This window comes from Mixophyes fleayi, chromosome 10, assembly GCF_038048845.1.
Source record: "Mixophyes fleayi isolate aMixFle1 chromosome 10, aMixFle1.hap1, whole genome shotgun sequence".
Taxonomy (NCBI): Eukaryota; Metazoa; Chordata; class Amphibia; order Anura; family Limnodynastidae; genus Mixophyes; species Mixophyes fleayi.
The window spans coordinates 11,770,982-11,787,993 of NC_134411.1; the positions used below are offsets into that span (position 1 = coordinate 11,770,982).

The 17,012-nt window shown below is 37.5% G+C and overlaps 2 protein-coding genes across 2 annotated transcripts in view; both read right to left on the reverse strand.

The window, feature by feature from the left end:
• Positions 1-38, reverse strand: part of LOC142103723 (intestinal mucin-like protein) — a 37,097-nt gene extending 37,059 nt beyond the window's left edge. The window contains exon 1 of the mRNA XM_075187864.1: positions 11-38. Within this exon, the coding sequence (XP_075043965.1) occupies positions 11-31 (21 nt within the window). The 5' untranslated portion in view covers positions 32-38. The remainder of the gene's footprint in view (positions 1-10) is intronic.
• Positions 39-7,618: 7,580 nt separating this feature from the next.
• The window catches only part of LOC142104103 (mucin-5B-like), a 29,010-nt gene continuing 19,616 nt past the window's right edge, over positions 7,619-17,012 (reverse strand). The window contains exons 10-13 of the mRNA XM_075188592.1: positions 16,457-16,603; positions 11,223-11,373; positions 10,775-11,123; positions 7,619-7,762 (exon numbers count right to left, since the gene is read on the reverse strand). Of these exons, the coding sequence (XP_075044693.1) occupies positions 7,619-7,762; positions 10,775-11,123; positions 11,223-11,373; positions 16,457-16,603 (791 nt within the window). The remainder of the gene's footprint in view (positions 7,763-10,774; positions 11,124-11,222; positions 11,374-16,456; positions 16,604-17,012) is intronic.

Here is a 17,012-nt window from a genome sequence, read left to right on the forward strand (position 1 = left end):
CAGTCCCTACCACTTCCGGGTCTGACGTCATATGATGTGACGTCTAGCCAGACGTATGTCTCGTCTATGATGGCTTAGTCATGGGAAATTACTCGGCTATAGTTGGGGCATTGATTTTATATGTCAAGAGGCCAATCAGTGCACTTGGATTAGATTGACGCATAGCTCAGCCAATCATGCATTGTTAATGTTATACATGAGAAGATTTATCATGTTAGTTATACTTTTATGATATTTACAATAGCTTATGGTCTAGGGTTATATTGGTGATCCTATAATATATTTAATGTTGCACAGCCTAGTATATTATTAGTTATAGCTCCATGTGATGAAAATAGTTGACTCATCTTATCAATTGTCTCTTATGTGATATCACATATGTTGTTGGTGGGAATACAGATGAATAGTATTATCTACATATAAACTTATATCTTTTATATCATTTATTCAAGGTTATTATCTCTATATATATGTTTTGATTTAGTATAAAAAAATCTTACCAATATTTTTATTATTACTATTATCCAATCTTTGCTTTATTTTATTTATACTACATTTTATTAATTCTATAGTTTTATTTATTTTGTATTAATTTTTATTTGTTATTAGTGTTTTTTATTAATATTGTTTATTTATATTTTTATTTTAAACTTATATTTTTATTTTTCATTTTTTACTCTTATTTATTATGTTATTATTTATTGTTAACTATCTTATTATTTTATTATGTAATTATTGTTTGTTTGTTTATAATATTTTAAATGTTTTTTTATTATTATTTTTTTATTTATTATTTTCATTTTTTTTGTAACTGTCAGATTTATGTTTTGATAATAATGGATATTCCTATCCCTTAATTTAAATGACTTGTTTATTGTATTCAATGGATCAGCCTGCCATATTAAGGTGAAAGTGAAAGAGCCTGAGAAATGAAGTGGATCTCGGGTAAGTATAAGACTGAAATATATGATTGTGCTGTTACACTCCATTCCAACTCATATGAATAGTGTGATATTTACAGTGTATAGATTTTGTCATAATTATAAAAATAAGAATATTACACAATTAGTGTGTGTGTGTAAAACTTTAATGAAAAAGTATGTGTTAAAAATAAAGATGAATAAACTTGAATAAAAATGAATAAACAATATGAATAGAAATAATACCAATAAAAATACTGTGTGTGGGAACTTCAACAGTGAAATTATTAAGAATGGTGGTCTGAAAAGATTATGCATTGAGTATTAGTCAGTCCACTTAGATGTTTGTTCAAGAAATGAAAAGTAAGAAAAAAATCTCAGAAATTGGTAAATTCCATCAAATAAACCATATAATCCAATGTTAGTCAAAACCACTAAGATATCAAAATGACGAAAGTGGAATCGAAAGTTCATACCATCTTAGTATATTTAATATTGTTTTTTTTGGCATTTAAAGTAAAGCTGTGTCAGGATAAATATAACAGATGTTACAGACATAACATCATATGCTGTATTCATAGGAATTTTTCAAAAAATACATTGAATAAAAGAATAACAATGTCTAAGCCACTAATCATGTGGATTACTGTCAGAGAGAATAGGTAGTCATAGGTAATTTATCATAAAGTATATATCTTCTACTCAAAATTTGTCTGACTCCCAATGTAGGACGACGTATCCTAAGTCTTTGAGCTGTGTCTCAATACATTTGAATCCTAAGAGCCAATATCTCAAATGGGCATGTCATGAGTTTGTTCATATCTGTGTTGTAATAATTACCATACCTGCTTTTACAAGAACTAAGAAGGAGCTATATTGGGTACATCGAAAAGCTTGGGTGAGTAAGATTATAGAACGCTGACGTAGCTTGTGTTCTCATTTAATCCAGTTGGTATCAGAGAAGTAAGCATGAATATCCACTTGCTTTCTCTCTGTAAAAGTTTTGTTACATCACCTCCCCTTATGCCCATGATCACATGTACTATACCAAATGTCTTCATATCTCTAGGGTTGCCCCCATGTTCTAGTAAGAAATGGCGTGAACCAAGGTTAGTTGTCTAAAGTTGCTTTTACCCATTTTGGCGTTTCTAATTGTGCCAACATGTTCCAAAATCCTCTGTTTTAACATCCTACTTGTCATGCCAACATAGATCTTGTTACATGTACTCACCAATGTATATATGACACATTTGGTAGTACAGTTCATAAACTGGTCAATCACATGTTTCTGAACATATCTGTCAGTAAAATCTGTAGTCTTGGTCATGTGTGGTCATGCTTTACAATGTCCATATTGATACGATCCCTTCACTGACTCCACTGTTCTACCCATTGAGAAATGGCTCTGAACAAGTTTGTCTCCTACGTTTGGCATTCTTTGACAAACTAAGGTCCACTTTAGAGTTTAATCTTTTAGCTTGGTCTATGTCAGACAACAAAATTGGCCAGTGATGTTGTATTATGCACTGAATTTCCTTCCACTCCTTACAAAAATATCCCTCAAATCTAATTTTGTTATCACTCTTGGGCTTGCTTTTACCATACATCAATTCATTTCTGTTTCTCGCTTTAACTTGGCTGTAAGCTTTTTTTAATCAATCTTTTACTGTAGCCTCATTGTAAAAGTCTAATACTGAGATCCTCAGCTCTATTTTCAAAATCAGATGGATCTGAACAGTTTTGTTTCAATCTTAGAAAGTCACCCTTTGGTTTCTAATTACAGGTGGTGGGAAATGGGAGCAGCCGTTGTGGAATATACTGTTTGTAGCTGTTTTTTTACTAAATAAATCTATGGTAAATTTGCCATCACTCATCTTTTTGATGATCAAATCCAAGAAATTGATACTTTCTTGGTGCATTTAGTTTGTTAAACGTAGGTTGTTAGAGCTGTCATTTAGAATATTTACAAATTCATCAAACATTTCTCGATTACCCTTCCACATTATTAGGATATCGTCGATGTAACGCATTCAAATCATAATGTCGTCAGTATATTTTTTTAAACTCTCACTAAAAATGTTTTTTTGCTTCCATCTGCCAAGATATAAGTTGTTGAAAGTGGGGGCACACGCTGCCTCCATCGCTGTCCCTCGTACCTGTAAATAAAATTTATTCTCAAAAACAAAGAAATTTTTCTTCAAGATGAAGTTGATTAGCTCAATCAAAAATGAATTGAACATTGGATTGTCATTGACCTGTAGGAAGAATTTAACTGCCTCGATTCCCACCTGATGCTGGATGCTAGTATAAAGTGACTCCACGTCACATGTTATTAACCAAACATCTTGGTCCAGTGTGAGGCCATCCAAGAGTTTCCAAATGTCTGTAGTATCTTTCACATAGGAGGACAGAGAGACAACATATTCGCGTAGGTGTAACTCCATGAAGATGCTTGCTTGTTCTGTTAAGCCGCCAATTCCCGAGAAAATTGGTCTTCCAGCTGGTATATTGGCATTCTTGTGGACTTCGGTAATCGGTATATGGTGGGAATTTTGGGATGATCAATTTGTAAAAACTTAAACTCAGATTACGTGATGACCCCATATTCTAATGTTCTTTTAATTAGTCGGTCATATAATGATTTGCAATCATTCAAAGGGTTAGAGAATAATGATCGATAACAGTTTTTATCTCTTATTTGTTTGTACATTTCTTCTTTGTACATAATTGTTGGCTATACTACTTTATTTCCTCCTTTATCAGATGGTTTGATAATCCCATCTTTTCAAGATTGTATTTCTTTGATGGCTCTTCTCTCATCCTTACCTAAGTTGTCACATTTTTTCCTCAGCTCATTATTTGATCTGAGCCTAAGTTCATTTAAATCTCTTGATACCATATCCCCAAAAACTTTTGCTTGGGGGAAAATGCTCTCATTAGGGCAAAAAGTTGATTTCTTTTTGCAGATCGATCTTGATGTTCTAATCGGTGTGGTGTCATCAACATTATGTTCTTCCAGAAGTTGTTCTAAGAATAATAGAGATCCAATATCCTCATCATTAAGGTCAGCATGTGTCAGATGCAAATTCAGATTTTTTTGATTTTTTTAATTTTCTTTCTAAAAGTTCTCCTAAAACAGATAAAGGTTCAATATCCTCATTGTTAGAATCTATATTGATAGATAAGGAACCCAGATTGGGCCTCTCCAGTTGGTTGAAACTTTCTTTCATGAAGAATTTACTAAGTAACAACTTCCTCATAAACAAATGCAAATCTTCCCATCTAAAGCCGTTTAAATTACTTGATGGTGAGAAGGAAAAGCCACGACTCAATAGTCTTCTGTGTATGTCCGTTAAGATTCTGTCCGATAAGTTGATTATCTGTAAAGATTGGCATTCCTCTATTTGCCCCTGTATTTTTTGTTGTTGTGTGGGCGACTTTCTTTCCAAGTTGTTTGGGATCTGTCGCGTAAGCTGCTTGTGTCCCCTCCTAATACACTTGTGCCTGTACCGCCTTCTCCCAGGGGTCTCCCCTAAAAACTTTTTATTGGGTTTCCTCCTATTCCTATATTGAGCCCTACCTCTACTGTTAGAGTTTGTATTATCAATTTCATTATCTAAGTACTCAATCTCTGAGGAATTCTGACTTATTGATGTATTACGTCCTTCTTTATTTAATGGAAATTTTTTCCACTTGAAAATACGGCCATTCGCATAATCTCTTTGATCTCGAGCGAACTTGGACCTCTTTCTGTCCATCAAATTATCCTCAAAGTGTTCTAGATGTTGTTTACATTAGAGATGCTCACTGAACCCCGTGTTTTGGTTTTGGTTTTGGATCTGGATTACCGTCGTGTTTTGGTTTTGCCAAACCGCCCTTGCGTGTTTTGGTTTTGGTTTTGGTTTTGTTTGGTTTTGTTTTGCAATTTTGTTTAAAAATCAATGTTTTTGGGCATAAAATAACCTAATTTAGTGCTCCACCTGTTTCTTTGATAAGTAAGGTAATTCTAAAGCTAATAAATTAGGAAGAAACCAGTTTAATCCCTGGTAGGCCGTCCTTAATTCTTCACACAAACCTGGTTGTCTTCCTCTTCATCTTTTCCTATTGGCAATGCAGCCATCGTCTTTGGGTGTATATTACACCCTCCACTTGTAGTTGAATAGAAAAAAAGCAGCCTGCATAGACTGTGGAATTAGAAAGTAAAAATACATGGACCACAGTAGTTTGTTGGCTATCTATGCCCCCCCGCCCTCCACTTGTAGTTCAATAGAAAAAAAGCAGCCTGCATAGACTGTGGAATTAGAAAGTAAAAATAAATGGACCAAGGTAGTTTGGTATCTGTCTGCATCAGATCCCCTCTCCACTAGGAGTAAAATAGTAAACTATTCAGCCGTTATAGAGTCTAGAATATAAATAGAAATTGAGAAAGGCAATTTGGTATCTGTCTGCATCAGAATCATCAACATCATCATTAGTGCCCTCGTCGCCTACACAAATCTCCCCCTCACCCTCCTCTAATTCAAAAGTGGCATCCTCAATTGGTGTATCACCAACTACACACAGGCTGTAAAGGCACACATCAGCAGAACTGCTGAAAGGAACCTTCTTTATGGTTACACTGTCACTAACAGAATGCTCACAATTAGACATACCACTGGTGGATGGCCTCTCCCCAGGGATTGGTGTCATTTCTGATTCAGAGCATACATTATCCTCTAATGCCTTACTGTTTTCTTACAGCTCGGCTTTCATGCGTAACAGTATTTGTGCACCACTTAGACTTAGACTTTAGACTCCAAATTACTTGGCTTTGCTTTGTCACGAGTGTCCGTACAAGAAAAAGGCTCAGTAACATTTTTTGATCAGTTACACTTTTTTTGCGCTTCAACACGGTAAATTTTTTTTTGGTGTGTGTTTTTTTGACTGATTTCAAAAGACTTTCCCAGATGACGTACTGGGAACACTACCATCAGGACTGGTGACAGAACCTGGTTGCTGATTCTGCTCATATGTGGACTGCTTTGAATCCATTATGAGCAGGGCCGGTGCCAGGGTCCTCGGCGCCCTAGGCACAATGTAAAAATCCGCCCCCCCTCCCCCCGGCACAATGTAACAAAATCCACCCCCCACCCTTCCCCGGAACAATGTGAAAAACTCCGCCCCCCCCACACAATGTAAAAAACTCCCCCCGTCTCTCCTTACCTTGGCGCTGCTCCTCTCTGCCGGGTCCCATCCCTCACTGACACTGTCGGGCCGTGATGATGATGTCACGCCCAACAGTCAGTGAGTGGAGCGGAGGAGACAGAGCGCCCCATCAGCTGTTGGAGGGGAGGGCGGTGGTGTTGATCCATAGCCCCTCCCCCTCCCTGTGGATCGATCTCAAGCTGTGCGGTGGCCATTTAAGGTATACTCAGCGGTCGACGCACAGTTTTAAACTATTATAGTCATTGTTTTTTTAATTTTGAGGCGCCCTGCAGAGTCCGGCGCCCTAGGCGACTGCCTAACCTTGCCTAATGGGAGCACCGGGCCTGATTATGAGCCAAACGCACTTGTAGTGCTACAAATTGTTCTAGATACTGCTGACAAATATGACTTTTGACAGCCACAAAAATGATTACAAAAGAATGGGGGACACCCCAAAAGCACTTGGGAGTGCTAAATATTATATTTTAAGTCTGCTGAAAAATATTACTTTTGACAGCCAGAAATATTAATGCAAAAGAATGTGGGACACCCCAAAGCACTTGTAGTGCCAAATATTGAAAAAAAAAAGACTCCTTTATCCTTCTCTCTTCTCTATCAATTGTTATCAGAATTGTAATCAGAATTGTAATCAGAATTGTATTCTCTGTCCCTGCACTAATCAGCCTGTGACTACACCCTGCTCTCTCCCTCTGTCAAATGGCGATGGATTGCTGTGGAGGCAGGTATTTATAATTTTCAAGTATCGTGAGAACTGAGCCCCGAGATCCGACGACGTCACGATGACGTTCGGCCTTGATTTGGAATCCGAGCGGGCGGGAGAGTACCGAGCCGGCTCGGTACTCGGATAGGCAAAGTTCGGGTGGGTTCGGTTCTCGGGGAACTGAGCCCACCCATCTCTAGTTTACATATAAGTTTTTTTAAAGGAATCTACTGCTTCGAATTCTTTCAGTTTGAGATTTACATGTTCAAGCATGAGATTATCATGCTTCAAAATTATTTGCATAAGCACTTTAAGAGAACAGCTTCCTACTCGGATTTTGATTCACTGGTGGCTAGCGCATATGTTAGGAAAAGTTTTGGACCTCACGTGGCAATAAACTGTTTAATATAATTTTCAGTTGTAGTTATGTTCCACCATGTTTGACTTTGTTTATACAATAGTGCTTTCAATTTATTCAAATCATGCAACCATATATTATTAGCACTACTGGAATTTGTAAAAAAAACTGTCGGCATTGCCAGCAATCGGTATATAGCGAAAACATTTCACTGCTCTACAGTGTCGTTCTTATGGTAAGTCTGCATTTTATTTTTATAGGCATTCTTCAAAGCGGAATTTTTTGGTCGGTATACACTATGTTGGTATCATCAGCGGCGTGAAATGGTACCCAACCCATCCCAGTATATAGCACTATGTGTGGGCTGTCTTGTGTCAGACCTTTTCCTAGGCGACAATCCTGGCAGTGCAAACAAGCATAAAGAGGAGTCGGCGATTACCCAGTGAGTATCATCTTTTTAGATCGGTGAGTAGGATATTCAGGCAGGTCACGTTCCAGTCCGAATATTCTTAGTCCCGTGCCAAGGCCGAGACCAAATATGGTTGTACTCATAATTTCAAATAACATAACCGACAAGGACTAGCTAGACAAAATAAACACTGATTACTAAATCAGCTACATGCTTTAAATGTCCACTTACATTAGCACAGACAGATGACAGTTCTGAAGAGACTGGTATGCAGACTGCTATAAATCCCAAACTTCTACTATGCAAGCACGTTAGTTTTAGGTCACAAAACAAAGCCACAGAAACATTTCTCAATTTAAAGTGGCAATGCAAATTACACTATTTAATCTCAGGGTTAGGGTAAGGGTTACGTTTAGGATTAGGGTTAGGGTTACCATTACAGTTAGGGCAGTGGCGGAACATGTGAGCTGTGGGCTCCCCTGATCTTCTGCATCTGCCATGCAGTGGGCCCCATTATCTTCATGGGCCCCAGTGCACAGCACCTGCCGCACCAATGGTAGCTAGGGTAAGCTTTAGGGTAAGGGTTAGGGTTAGGGGTAGCTGTAGGTTTAGGGTTAGGTTTAGAAGCCGGGTCGACCCATTGCCGCTTTAAATTAACTAGTCTACATGTCGGTGCGTAAAACTAACGTGCCTGCATACTAGATGTTTGGGATTTATAGCAGTCTGCATACCAGTTTCTTCGGGACTGTCATCTGTCTGTGTTAATTTAAAGCATGTCGCTGTTTTACAAATCTGTGTTTATTTGTTTTTCTACTCCTTATATCTTAGTCGGTGTAACGTACCTAACCCACCAAATCGAGGTGTCAGCGGTAGGAGTAGAGTGTAGGGTCTTTACTTCTGGCTGTCACCTAATAGGTTGTTTATTAATAGTACACAATCAGTGATTAATAATTTGTTTTTAGTTAGTTGTACATAATCTGTTTGCAAAATGAGGATTAAGACAAGCCAGATGATATGTGCTTTGATATATTTTAGGTTCTGAATGGGTTAACCCAATTTTCTTTCCAGATATTGTATTACATAGTAAAGTTGCAGAGCTTACTATGCACATTTCTTATTGTACTTTGTATGTTTGTAATATTAAAAGTGTGCTATAAGCACTTTGGTTTCTATATAGCCAGCCACAGCAGTGTACCACCATTCCATTGTAATGAATTTGGGTGTGCGGACCGAACTATCCTATTTGTGCTTATTACATATGGAGTTCTATGTTTGTATTTATAGTAGGTGGTGCAGGACTGAGAGAAAAGGAAATTCATCAATAATGGAAATAATTTGTTTTTTAATCTTTTTTTTTTTTTTTTTTTTAAATTGTGGCTTGCAAATAAATAAAGGATGAACTGGGGTATCTACCATAGATGTAAGATATTACATGCACACAGCCTGTGAGTCAAGGGAGCCCTATGCCTTCTTTTGGACTTATGGGCTCATTGGGCCTCAACAGTGGATCCCAAATTTTTCAGTTCAAGGCACCCTTGGGGCAACCCTAATTTTTTCAAGACACCCCTAAGACAAAATAATTACGAAGCAGTCCCCCGCCTGGCTTACCACCGGCCCTGGCTGTGGCACCCATGTGAGATCGCTGTGGCAACCGATGGAGCCGAGACGCACGGTTTGGGAACCACTAGGGCCCAGAGTTACACACTCTGACAGGCATGCATAAAACTGATTACTGTGAAATAGTTCTCTTTCAGAGATCTGGGTTTAAGAAGTCCTAAAATTCCATTAGCTGCATCAATGTGACATTGCCAGCACTGCACCCACAAAATAGATTGGACTTTTTTTGGGTGGGAGATGGAAGAGGGGAACCAAGCATTATTTTGCACATAGGTGCACATCCCCATGAGAGGAAGTTAAAAAATATCTGGAGAATATATTTTTTATTACGTGCCCATTCTTTTAATTGATATGAATGAGCAGTATTATATAGCTGCCTAAATAATAAACTATGATTTCATGGAAATCAATAAAAGCAATGCATTTTGGTTTCCACCAATAGTAAGGTTACTTATTGCTAGTAAAAATATGGAAGTGTAGCACTAACATCTATGGGCCCGAGTCATTAAGGAGGGCAAAGCAAAAAAAAGCAGTAACTTTGCACCTTTGCAAAACCATTGCATTGGAGGGGGGTTCAATTTAAAATGTGGGGACAGATTAATATTTGGGAGTATGGCATGTCCTAGATCAACTTTAAATTTCAGTGTAAAAATAAAGCTATCAAATATTTGTGTGGTACATGAAAAAACAGCCAGTAATTTCCTTCCATGCAGAAAAATAAACTAAGCTGCACCCCTTGCATTGTAACATGGTTCGCCCAGGATCAAATTTACTCCTTTCTTTTGCTTTGCTCTCCTTAATGACTCAGGCCCTATATGTCTGAAAAATAAGAAAAAGGGACCTTAAAGTCCAGCCTACTTTCACATTTAGCATTTAATAACACTGCTTTGAGTGATTTAAAAAAATATTCTGTGTTTATATATATATGTTGATCTGTAGAGACATCTGCAGCCTCTTAAAATGTAGTCACATGATCTGATACAATAGCTGACACCAACTTAAATTTGTGGTTTGAAATATGCGGCTCGTCTTTGAGGTTCAATGTTCATATTTGAGGTTCTATGTGCATGTAAAAGTTAATGTTTTGAAGTATTTTACCTTGATACATGACTTAAAAAATATATTTGAATAATTAAAGAGCATTTACATTTTTGTTATTCGAGCTGTGTACACTATTGTGTTCCAAGCTTTCCTGCTTGCGTTTGCATTTGTCATTTACCATTGAGGTTTTCACTATTAACAGTTAAAATGTATAAATTTAAGTGCTAGCACATTTGTGTCGATTCATCCTTGAAAATCATCCACATTGATAACATTGTTATTTAGTATAAGTAAACATAGATACTGATAGTTGATGCTATAGATCACTTTACTTAACAGTACAATCCAGTAGAATAAAGGTCTGCTATCTGATATTTGTGCCAAGGTACATATATTATTATTCACATATATTGGTGGGGTAGCAATTAGCAAGCCTCAAAAGTTGACTTTCCCAACTTGTATTATTATTCTTATTATTATTATTTAAAATTGTTAACTGAAGTATAGTAGTACTTTGTAAATACCTTTAGCAATTTAAGATATAATACAATATTTAACACATAAAAGGAACAACATACCTTCTTGGTTACATTGCTGGACAAAGTGGTTGTGCTAACAATATGGTATGGTGCAGTCAATGCTATAGGACTACTGATTGCTGTAGATATTCCTGGTGATATAGTTGAAAAGGGTGTTTTTTCTGGACTTTCTGTAGTTGTCATGAATGTACTTTCATTTAATACATTATAATACGATATATCATTCCTCTGTGTATAAATTGGTTCTGTTATTCCAGTTTTAGGCGAATTTGTAACCGATATAAATGTTTCCTCTGAGGTTTCCGTCAGCAAAGTAGATACGGTTTCTGAAACCCTAGTTGAAGTATTAGAAAAAGAAAGTGATGATGTATGTGATACACCAGTGGGTTCTTGCGAAAGGCAACACTTCAGTTAGTCCTTCTATTGTACTTACACACTAGACGATTCCAAACCAGTAGTTATTTCTGTGCTTTCAGAAGAGATTGTGGTAATCACAGAAGACATTGTTGGCCTCTTGCTAGATTTCGCTGGTGTAGTTAAAATGACCAACTGTTCCGTAGTTGTAGTTAAAGCTGTCGTAGACACTGAAATTTACATAGTAATGTTAGATAGTCATTGATGTTAAAAAAAATATGCATGTCCCCCAAAATCAACCCTTCTTCTTCTTAATAACTATAAAATAAAAAAACAATGAAATAACTAAGGCTGCACAATTTATTGCTAAACAAAAGTCTTACTTCGGCCCTTTCTCTAAAATCTATCCTGCAATAGCTGCGCACCCTGTTTGTACTTTGATGACCAGTTAATTTTAATGAAGGAGTGTGATGAACTTCTCTGAGTCTATTTTACATAAACTGTTCTTATATAAAGTGATTGTTTCTCCCTGTACGCATCACTTCTTCAATATAAACAGACCCAACCATGCTCTCTTGTATGTAATCTAATCCTTCCACCTAACCCGCTCTCCCCTTCCTCCTCCCGTCCCCTCTTTTCTCTTTTACATCAACTGGCCCCCGTTTGTACCTGAGTTTTGTTCACCCTCCCTTAGGATGTAAGCTCATTTGAGCAGGGCCCTCTTCCCTCCTGTCTCCATACCTGTTCTTCTGCTCTGTCTTTTCTGCATTAGCCTGCTTGGAGCTTCTGAAGTGTTGGTATATTTGTTTACTGCTCAGTAATGTTTTACCCTGTATTGTCTATTGTTTGTGCATTGTACGGCGCTGCGGAACTCTTGTGGCGCCTAACAAATAAAGGATAATAATAAAAAGGATAATAATAATAATTTCTTTAATTTAGATTTTCACCTTGCACATTTCTGCTCTTATTATATTTGCATAATATAACTTTCAAGTTCTAGCACTCACAATTGTACAGTATATTAAAAGATAAGATGCTTGTAGCATTTTATATAGGCAACATTAAACTCTCCACCCTTGTATGTAGGTCTAATACATGATAAAAAGTAAAATAAGAACAGACCAAAAACAAAACCATATAGTTAATTAATTGAGTTCATTATAGGTCTACTGGAAAACATAATGTTTATTTCAATTACAGTACAAAGTTTAGAGGTAACTGCAAATCATATGGTTGCCTCCTAACCATATTTAGCTGGCACTTTAAAAGTAAGTGTGACTGATATTTTGTTAGACCATGACAAAAAAAAACTTTCAGATCTGGGAAAAATCATTAGGTACGAGTAATTATTTTGGTGTAATAATGGCTTCAGATGTTTTGGAATCTGTGGTTAGAACTTCCAGTACTGTTGTGTTCATAGATTAATACTTTAGTAGATTGTTCAGCAGCAGTGGAAATCTTTGAAGGGATGTGGAAAATATGATTATACAGTTTTGATTTCACCTGATAAGGTATTAGACTTTTCTGATATAAACATGAGCTCTACTGTCAAAACATGTTTTTAAATGTTTCCAGTAATGGTTGATATGAAAATATTTAAATTAGTCTTACAGAGGATAGAATCAAGAAACAATAAACAATGGCGCTTAGTCCAGGATTGTAAAGACTATTTAGAGAATGTCCATTCGCACCAAAACACTTCCTACATGCAAGGCGGCAGCCTTCCTTCAGTGCTTTGGGTGGTAAAGCTTTGTGAAGCAAAACCTGAGAGACAAAAAAGAAGGACACAAGGGCGGCTAATAGCGCAGCATTATCAGGATAGTCCCAAAACCAAATAGATGTAAACTAGAGGCGTATCAGATATATGATTCTCATTGTTTTCCCTCCGTCTCTAAATCCTCATCCCATCTGGATCTCTCCACTATGGTTAACAACTCCACCATCTCCTCTGTTCCCCAACTCCGCTGCCTGGGCGTCACCCTCGACTCTTTTGCCCCCCACATTCAATTCCTTGCCCAATCCTGTCGCTTCCAACTTCGTAATATCGCCCGCATCCGGCCCTTCCTTTCTCATGAAGCAACCAAAACCATTGTCCACGCGCTTATCATCTCCCGGCTGGACTACTGTAGCCTTCTCCTCACTGGCCTCCCCCGCTCTCGCCTCACCCCCCTTTGTTCTATACTCAATGCAGCTGCGAGGCTCATATTCCTTTCCCGCCACTCCTCTTCTGCCTCACCTCTCTGCCTTGCCCTTCACTGGCTCCCCTTCCCCTACTGTATCCTTTTCAAACTTCTTACCCTCACCTACCAGGCCCTCGCCCACTCTACTGCCCCCTATATCTCCAATCTCCTCTCCATCCACACTCCCGCCCGGTCCCTGCTTTCGGCCAATGACCGTCGCCTCTCGTCCACTCTGATCACCTCATCCCACGCCAGAATTCAAGACTTCTCCCGAGCTGCCCCCCTGCATTGGAATGACCTCCCATGGTCCATCCGTTTGTCCCCTAACCTGTGCTCCTTCAAACGAGCACTCGAAACCCATCTCTTCCTTAAAGCCTACCAGCCTTCCACCTAACCCTCTCTGCATGCTCGCTCCCATCCCCTGGTTCCTCCTCTGTAGAGGTGTGTGCTTGCTCCCCCCCCCCTTACTCAGGTTCACACACAGTCCTTGCACATGTGCTAAATGGCTTGGACACATTTAGGCTAAAATTGATACATTTTGTTGGCTTTTAATGGTGAAGCTCAAGCACAAACAGCAAACCTGGTTTTAAAAAAGAAAACCTTTGTTTCCATTAAAATATTAAATATTGTTAAAAAAATAAAAACTTATAATGCAAATTGAAACTGTGAATGGCAAACCTCAAACACGCAATGCGAAATTCAAAGGTAAGTGGTGAAGGCAAGCACTGAACATAACAATTGCTTGTGAACTGCAACTGGTAAATGCTGCAAATTTGTTTCTGGATCTTTTGCCCATTGTGCCAATTCGTGTGGTTCGATAAAATTTCAAATCAGTTTGAACTTTCCAAGCATCTCTAATAATGCAGCATTTAGCAAAATTAGTTTTTGGATAAATCAGCAAAATAATCCAGCACATTTTGGAATACACAAAGGGGCCTGAGTCATTAAGGAGAGTAATTAAATAAAAAAGAGATTCTCCAGGACAAACCATGTTACAATGCAAAGGGGTGCAAATTAGTTCATTATTTTGCACATAAGTTAAATACTGGCTGCTTTTTCATCTAGCACACAAATACTTGACATATTTATTTTTACACTGAAATATAAAGTTGATCAAGAACATGTCTTACCCCAACTATAAATCTGTCCCCACATTTTAAATTGCAACATGGTTTTGGCCAGGTGAAAAGTTACTCCTTTTTTAATTTTTGCTCTCCTTAATGACTCAGGCTCTAGATGTTTTGGTACTCGTATTAACTTTAAAATTTCAGAAGTCTATAATAAAGTTCTAAGAATTCCTAAAATTATAATTTTAAATGTTCTCTACATTTTAAAAAATATCAAATGTTGTTTCTAAAAAACAAAACCTTTTAAAAAATTCGAGAGATAAAAAATTACAAAATTATAAAATGTCTTTTTGCTGCTTGAACCAGTATTCAAACATGTATGATCTGAAAAACAGAATATAGAACTACTGGCCCAATAGTGCAAATCATTCCAACCCAATATAAATTCCCTTATACAGTATTTAATATTTAGAAATCATGATAAAGCAGTAGGTGAAACTGATAGATAATAATGATGGGATTAAGAACATTGTTGCAAGAAACACGTGGAAAAATGTATTAAATATCTTTTATCAACAGACACCATCTCTACATCAAAGAAGTCTAAAAACTTCATGAGGATTTTTTGTAAAGTGGTTGTACTAAACTTTATACATTATACATAGTTTGTACAGGGGCAGTGGAACTATCCCTGCTTCAATAGGTGTTGTGACTAAAGAGACTGATGGTGATAGTGGCCCATTGATGCCTGTCCAACTGCCGCCAAGGCTCCCGGCTCGACTTTTCTGAGCATGCATGGTGTTCTATGCATGTGCAGTGAAGCACCATTTGGATTTTCAGTTCTGGAACTGAAAGCCCAAATACGGCTTCAATTTGCATGCATCACCCCCAGCACATGCTCAGAAGAGCAGAGCGGGGGCACCTGAAGGATGGACTGTTGTTGCCTAGCTTCCAAAAAGTTTTCCTGTGCTGTGATGGAATATTGTTAAGAGAGAGGATACAACTTATATTTCTACACTTATTATACATTCAAGTGTTGCCCAAAAGGTCAAGTTTATTGGAGCTGTATTTTGATCCTTGTTTTGTAAAAATGGTTATTATATCAATATTCAAAGGGGCGTATTCAATTGTCAGCGTTAACGCTGAAAAACGGTAATATTGCGCGCGAAAAGCGTTAATACGGTAGTTTACTCGCGGAATTTCAGCTCGCCGCTCAGGGGGCTGCGAGCTGAAATTCCACGAGTAATTACCGTATTAATGGTAAGATTTTTTGAGCGCTCGTTTGTTAGCGTTAACGCTAACAATTGAATACGCCCCAGTATGTCATGACAGAGTTTTTGTACTTCCTATGTATGTAGCAGTATGCATGGACGAACAGAGAACAGGTTTCTAGAACTAATCTACACTATAGGAAACATTTTACTGGACTCTTGCTTAAGCTGGGTACACACTACAGTTTTCATCCAATAATCGGCTAAATCAGCCGACATACGACCGATCGTTCAAAAGTCGGGTCAGTGTGTACAGTGACACGATGGTCGAAAGTCTGCCCAAATGGACGAATGTCACCTTATTTGGTTGGTCGTACCATTTAATATTTTTGTTCCAATCTCGTTTCCGCTGTGTAGTGTGTATAAACTTCCGACCGATCCACAAAAGTGAGTATGAAATTACAGCCATTGCTCACGACAACATGGCTGTAAAAAGTCGCTAAAGGGACGTCTGCTCTTCCCTTTATCGTCCTAAACAAGGCTAGTGTGTATGCAGTCCATGGACCGAGCGATCGGACCATCGGTCGCATGTAAAATCGCATGGCTTAAAAAGTTGGTCAAAATTTCTGTAGTGTGTACCCAGCTTTACTAAGCAGTTAAAAAGGCAAATAGCATGTATACACAGAGTAGATCACAGACAGTATGACAGAAGCTACCATTTTGACTACTGCAGCATGCTAATATGTTATTGTCCAACATAATAATGTGTAGGCTAGCATTTTGGCCTATAGCTAAATACTTAGCAGTATCAACTTATGCTTTCAGAAACATTGAGAGAGAAGGATTATACAGTACCCTCGGTAATTTCTGGGTTACCATAGCAGGGATATTCCATGGTTCCATTTAGTCCACACTTCACAATTGTGCAGTTGCCAAGATCTTCATCCACCACGATGCTTTCACCAAATTTCATTGACTTTCCTCTATACACACATTTACAAGCTGAATAATTATGCAAAGATATAACAATGTGTTAGTCAAAGGGAAAAATCACTGAGGACACCCGCAATATTTACAGTTTATTGGCTATAACATGTTCTATTATATCTTCTTTACATATGAGAAACCTAAGTGTTCTGACCTTATGTTTTACAGGACTAATTTGTTGAGACTTGACTTATTCAGGAAAATAAAATTTAATATACTAAAATACTTTCCTATTCTTACATGTTTCCAAAAATAACAATATTTTATAAAATTTCAAAAATGTCATTATTTTACATTTGATATCCAAACATAGTTATTCCACATTTTTAATCAAATCACTACTTGGGTACAACTAACCTCACTTTTCTTGTGAGACAATAATTAATAACATAAGTAATTGACAGATTTCACATTCTTTGCTTAT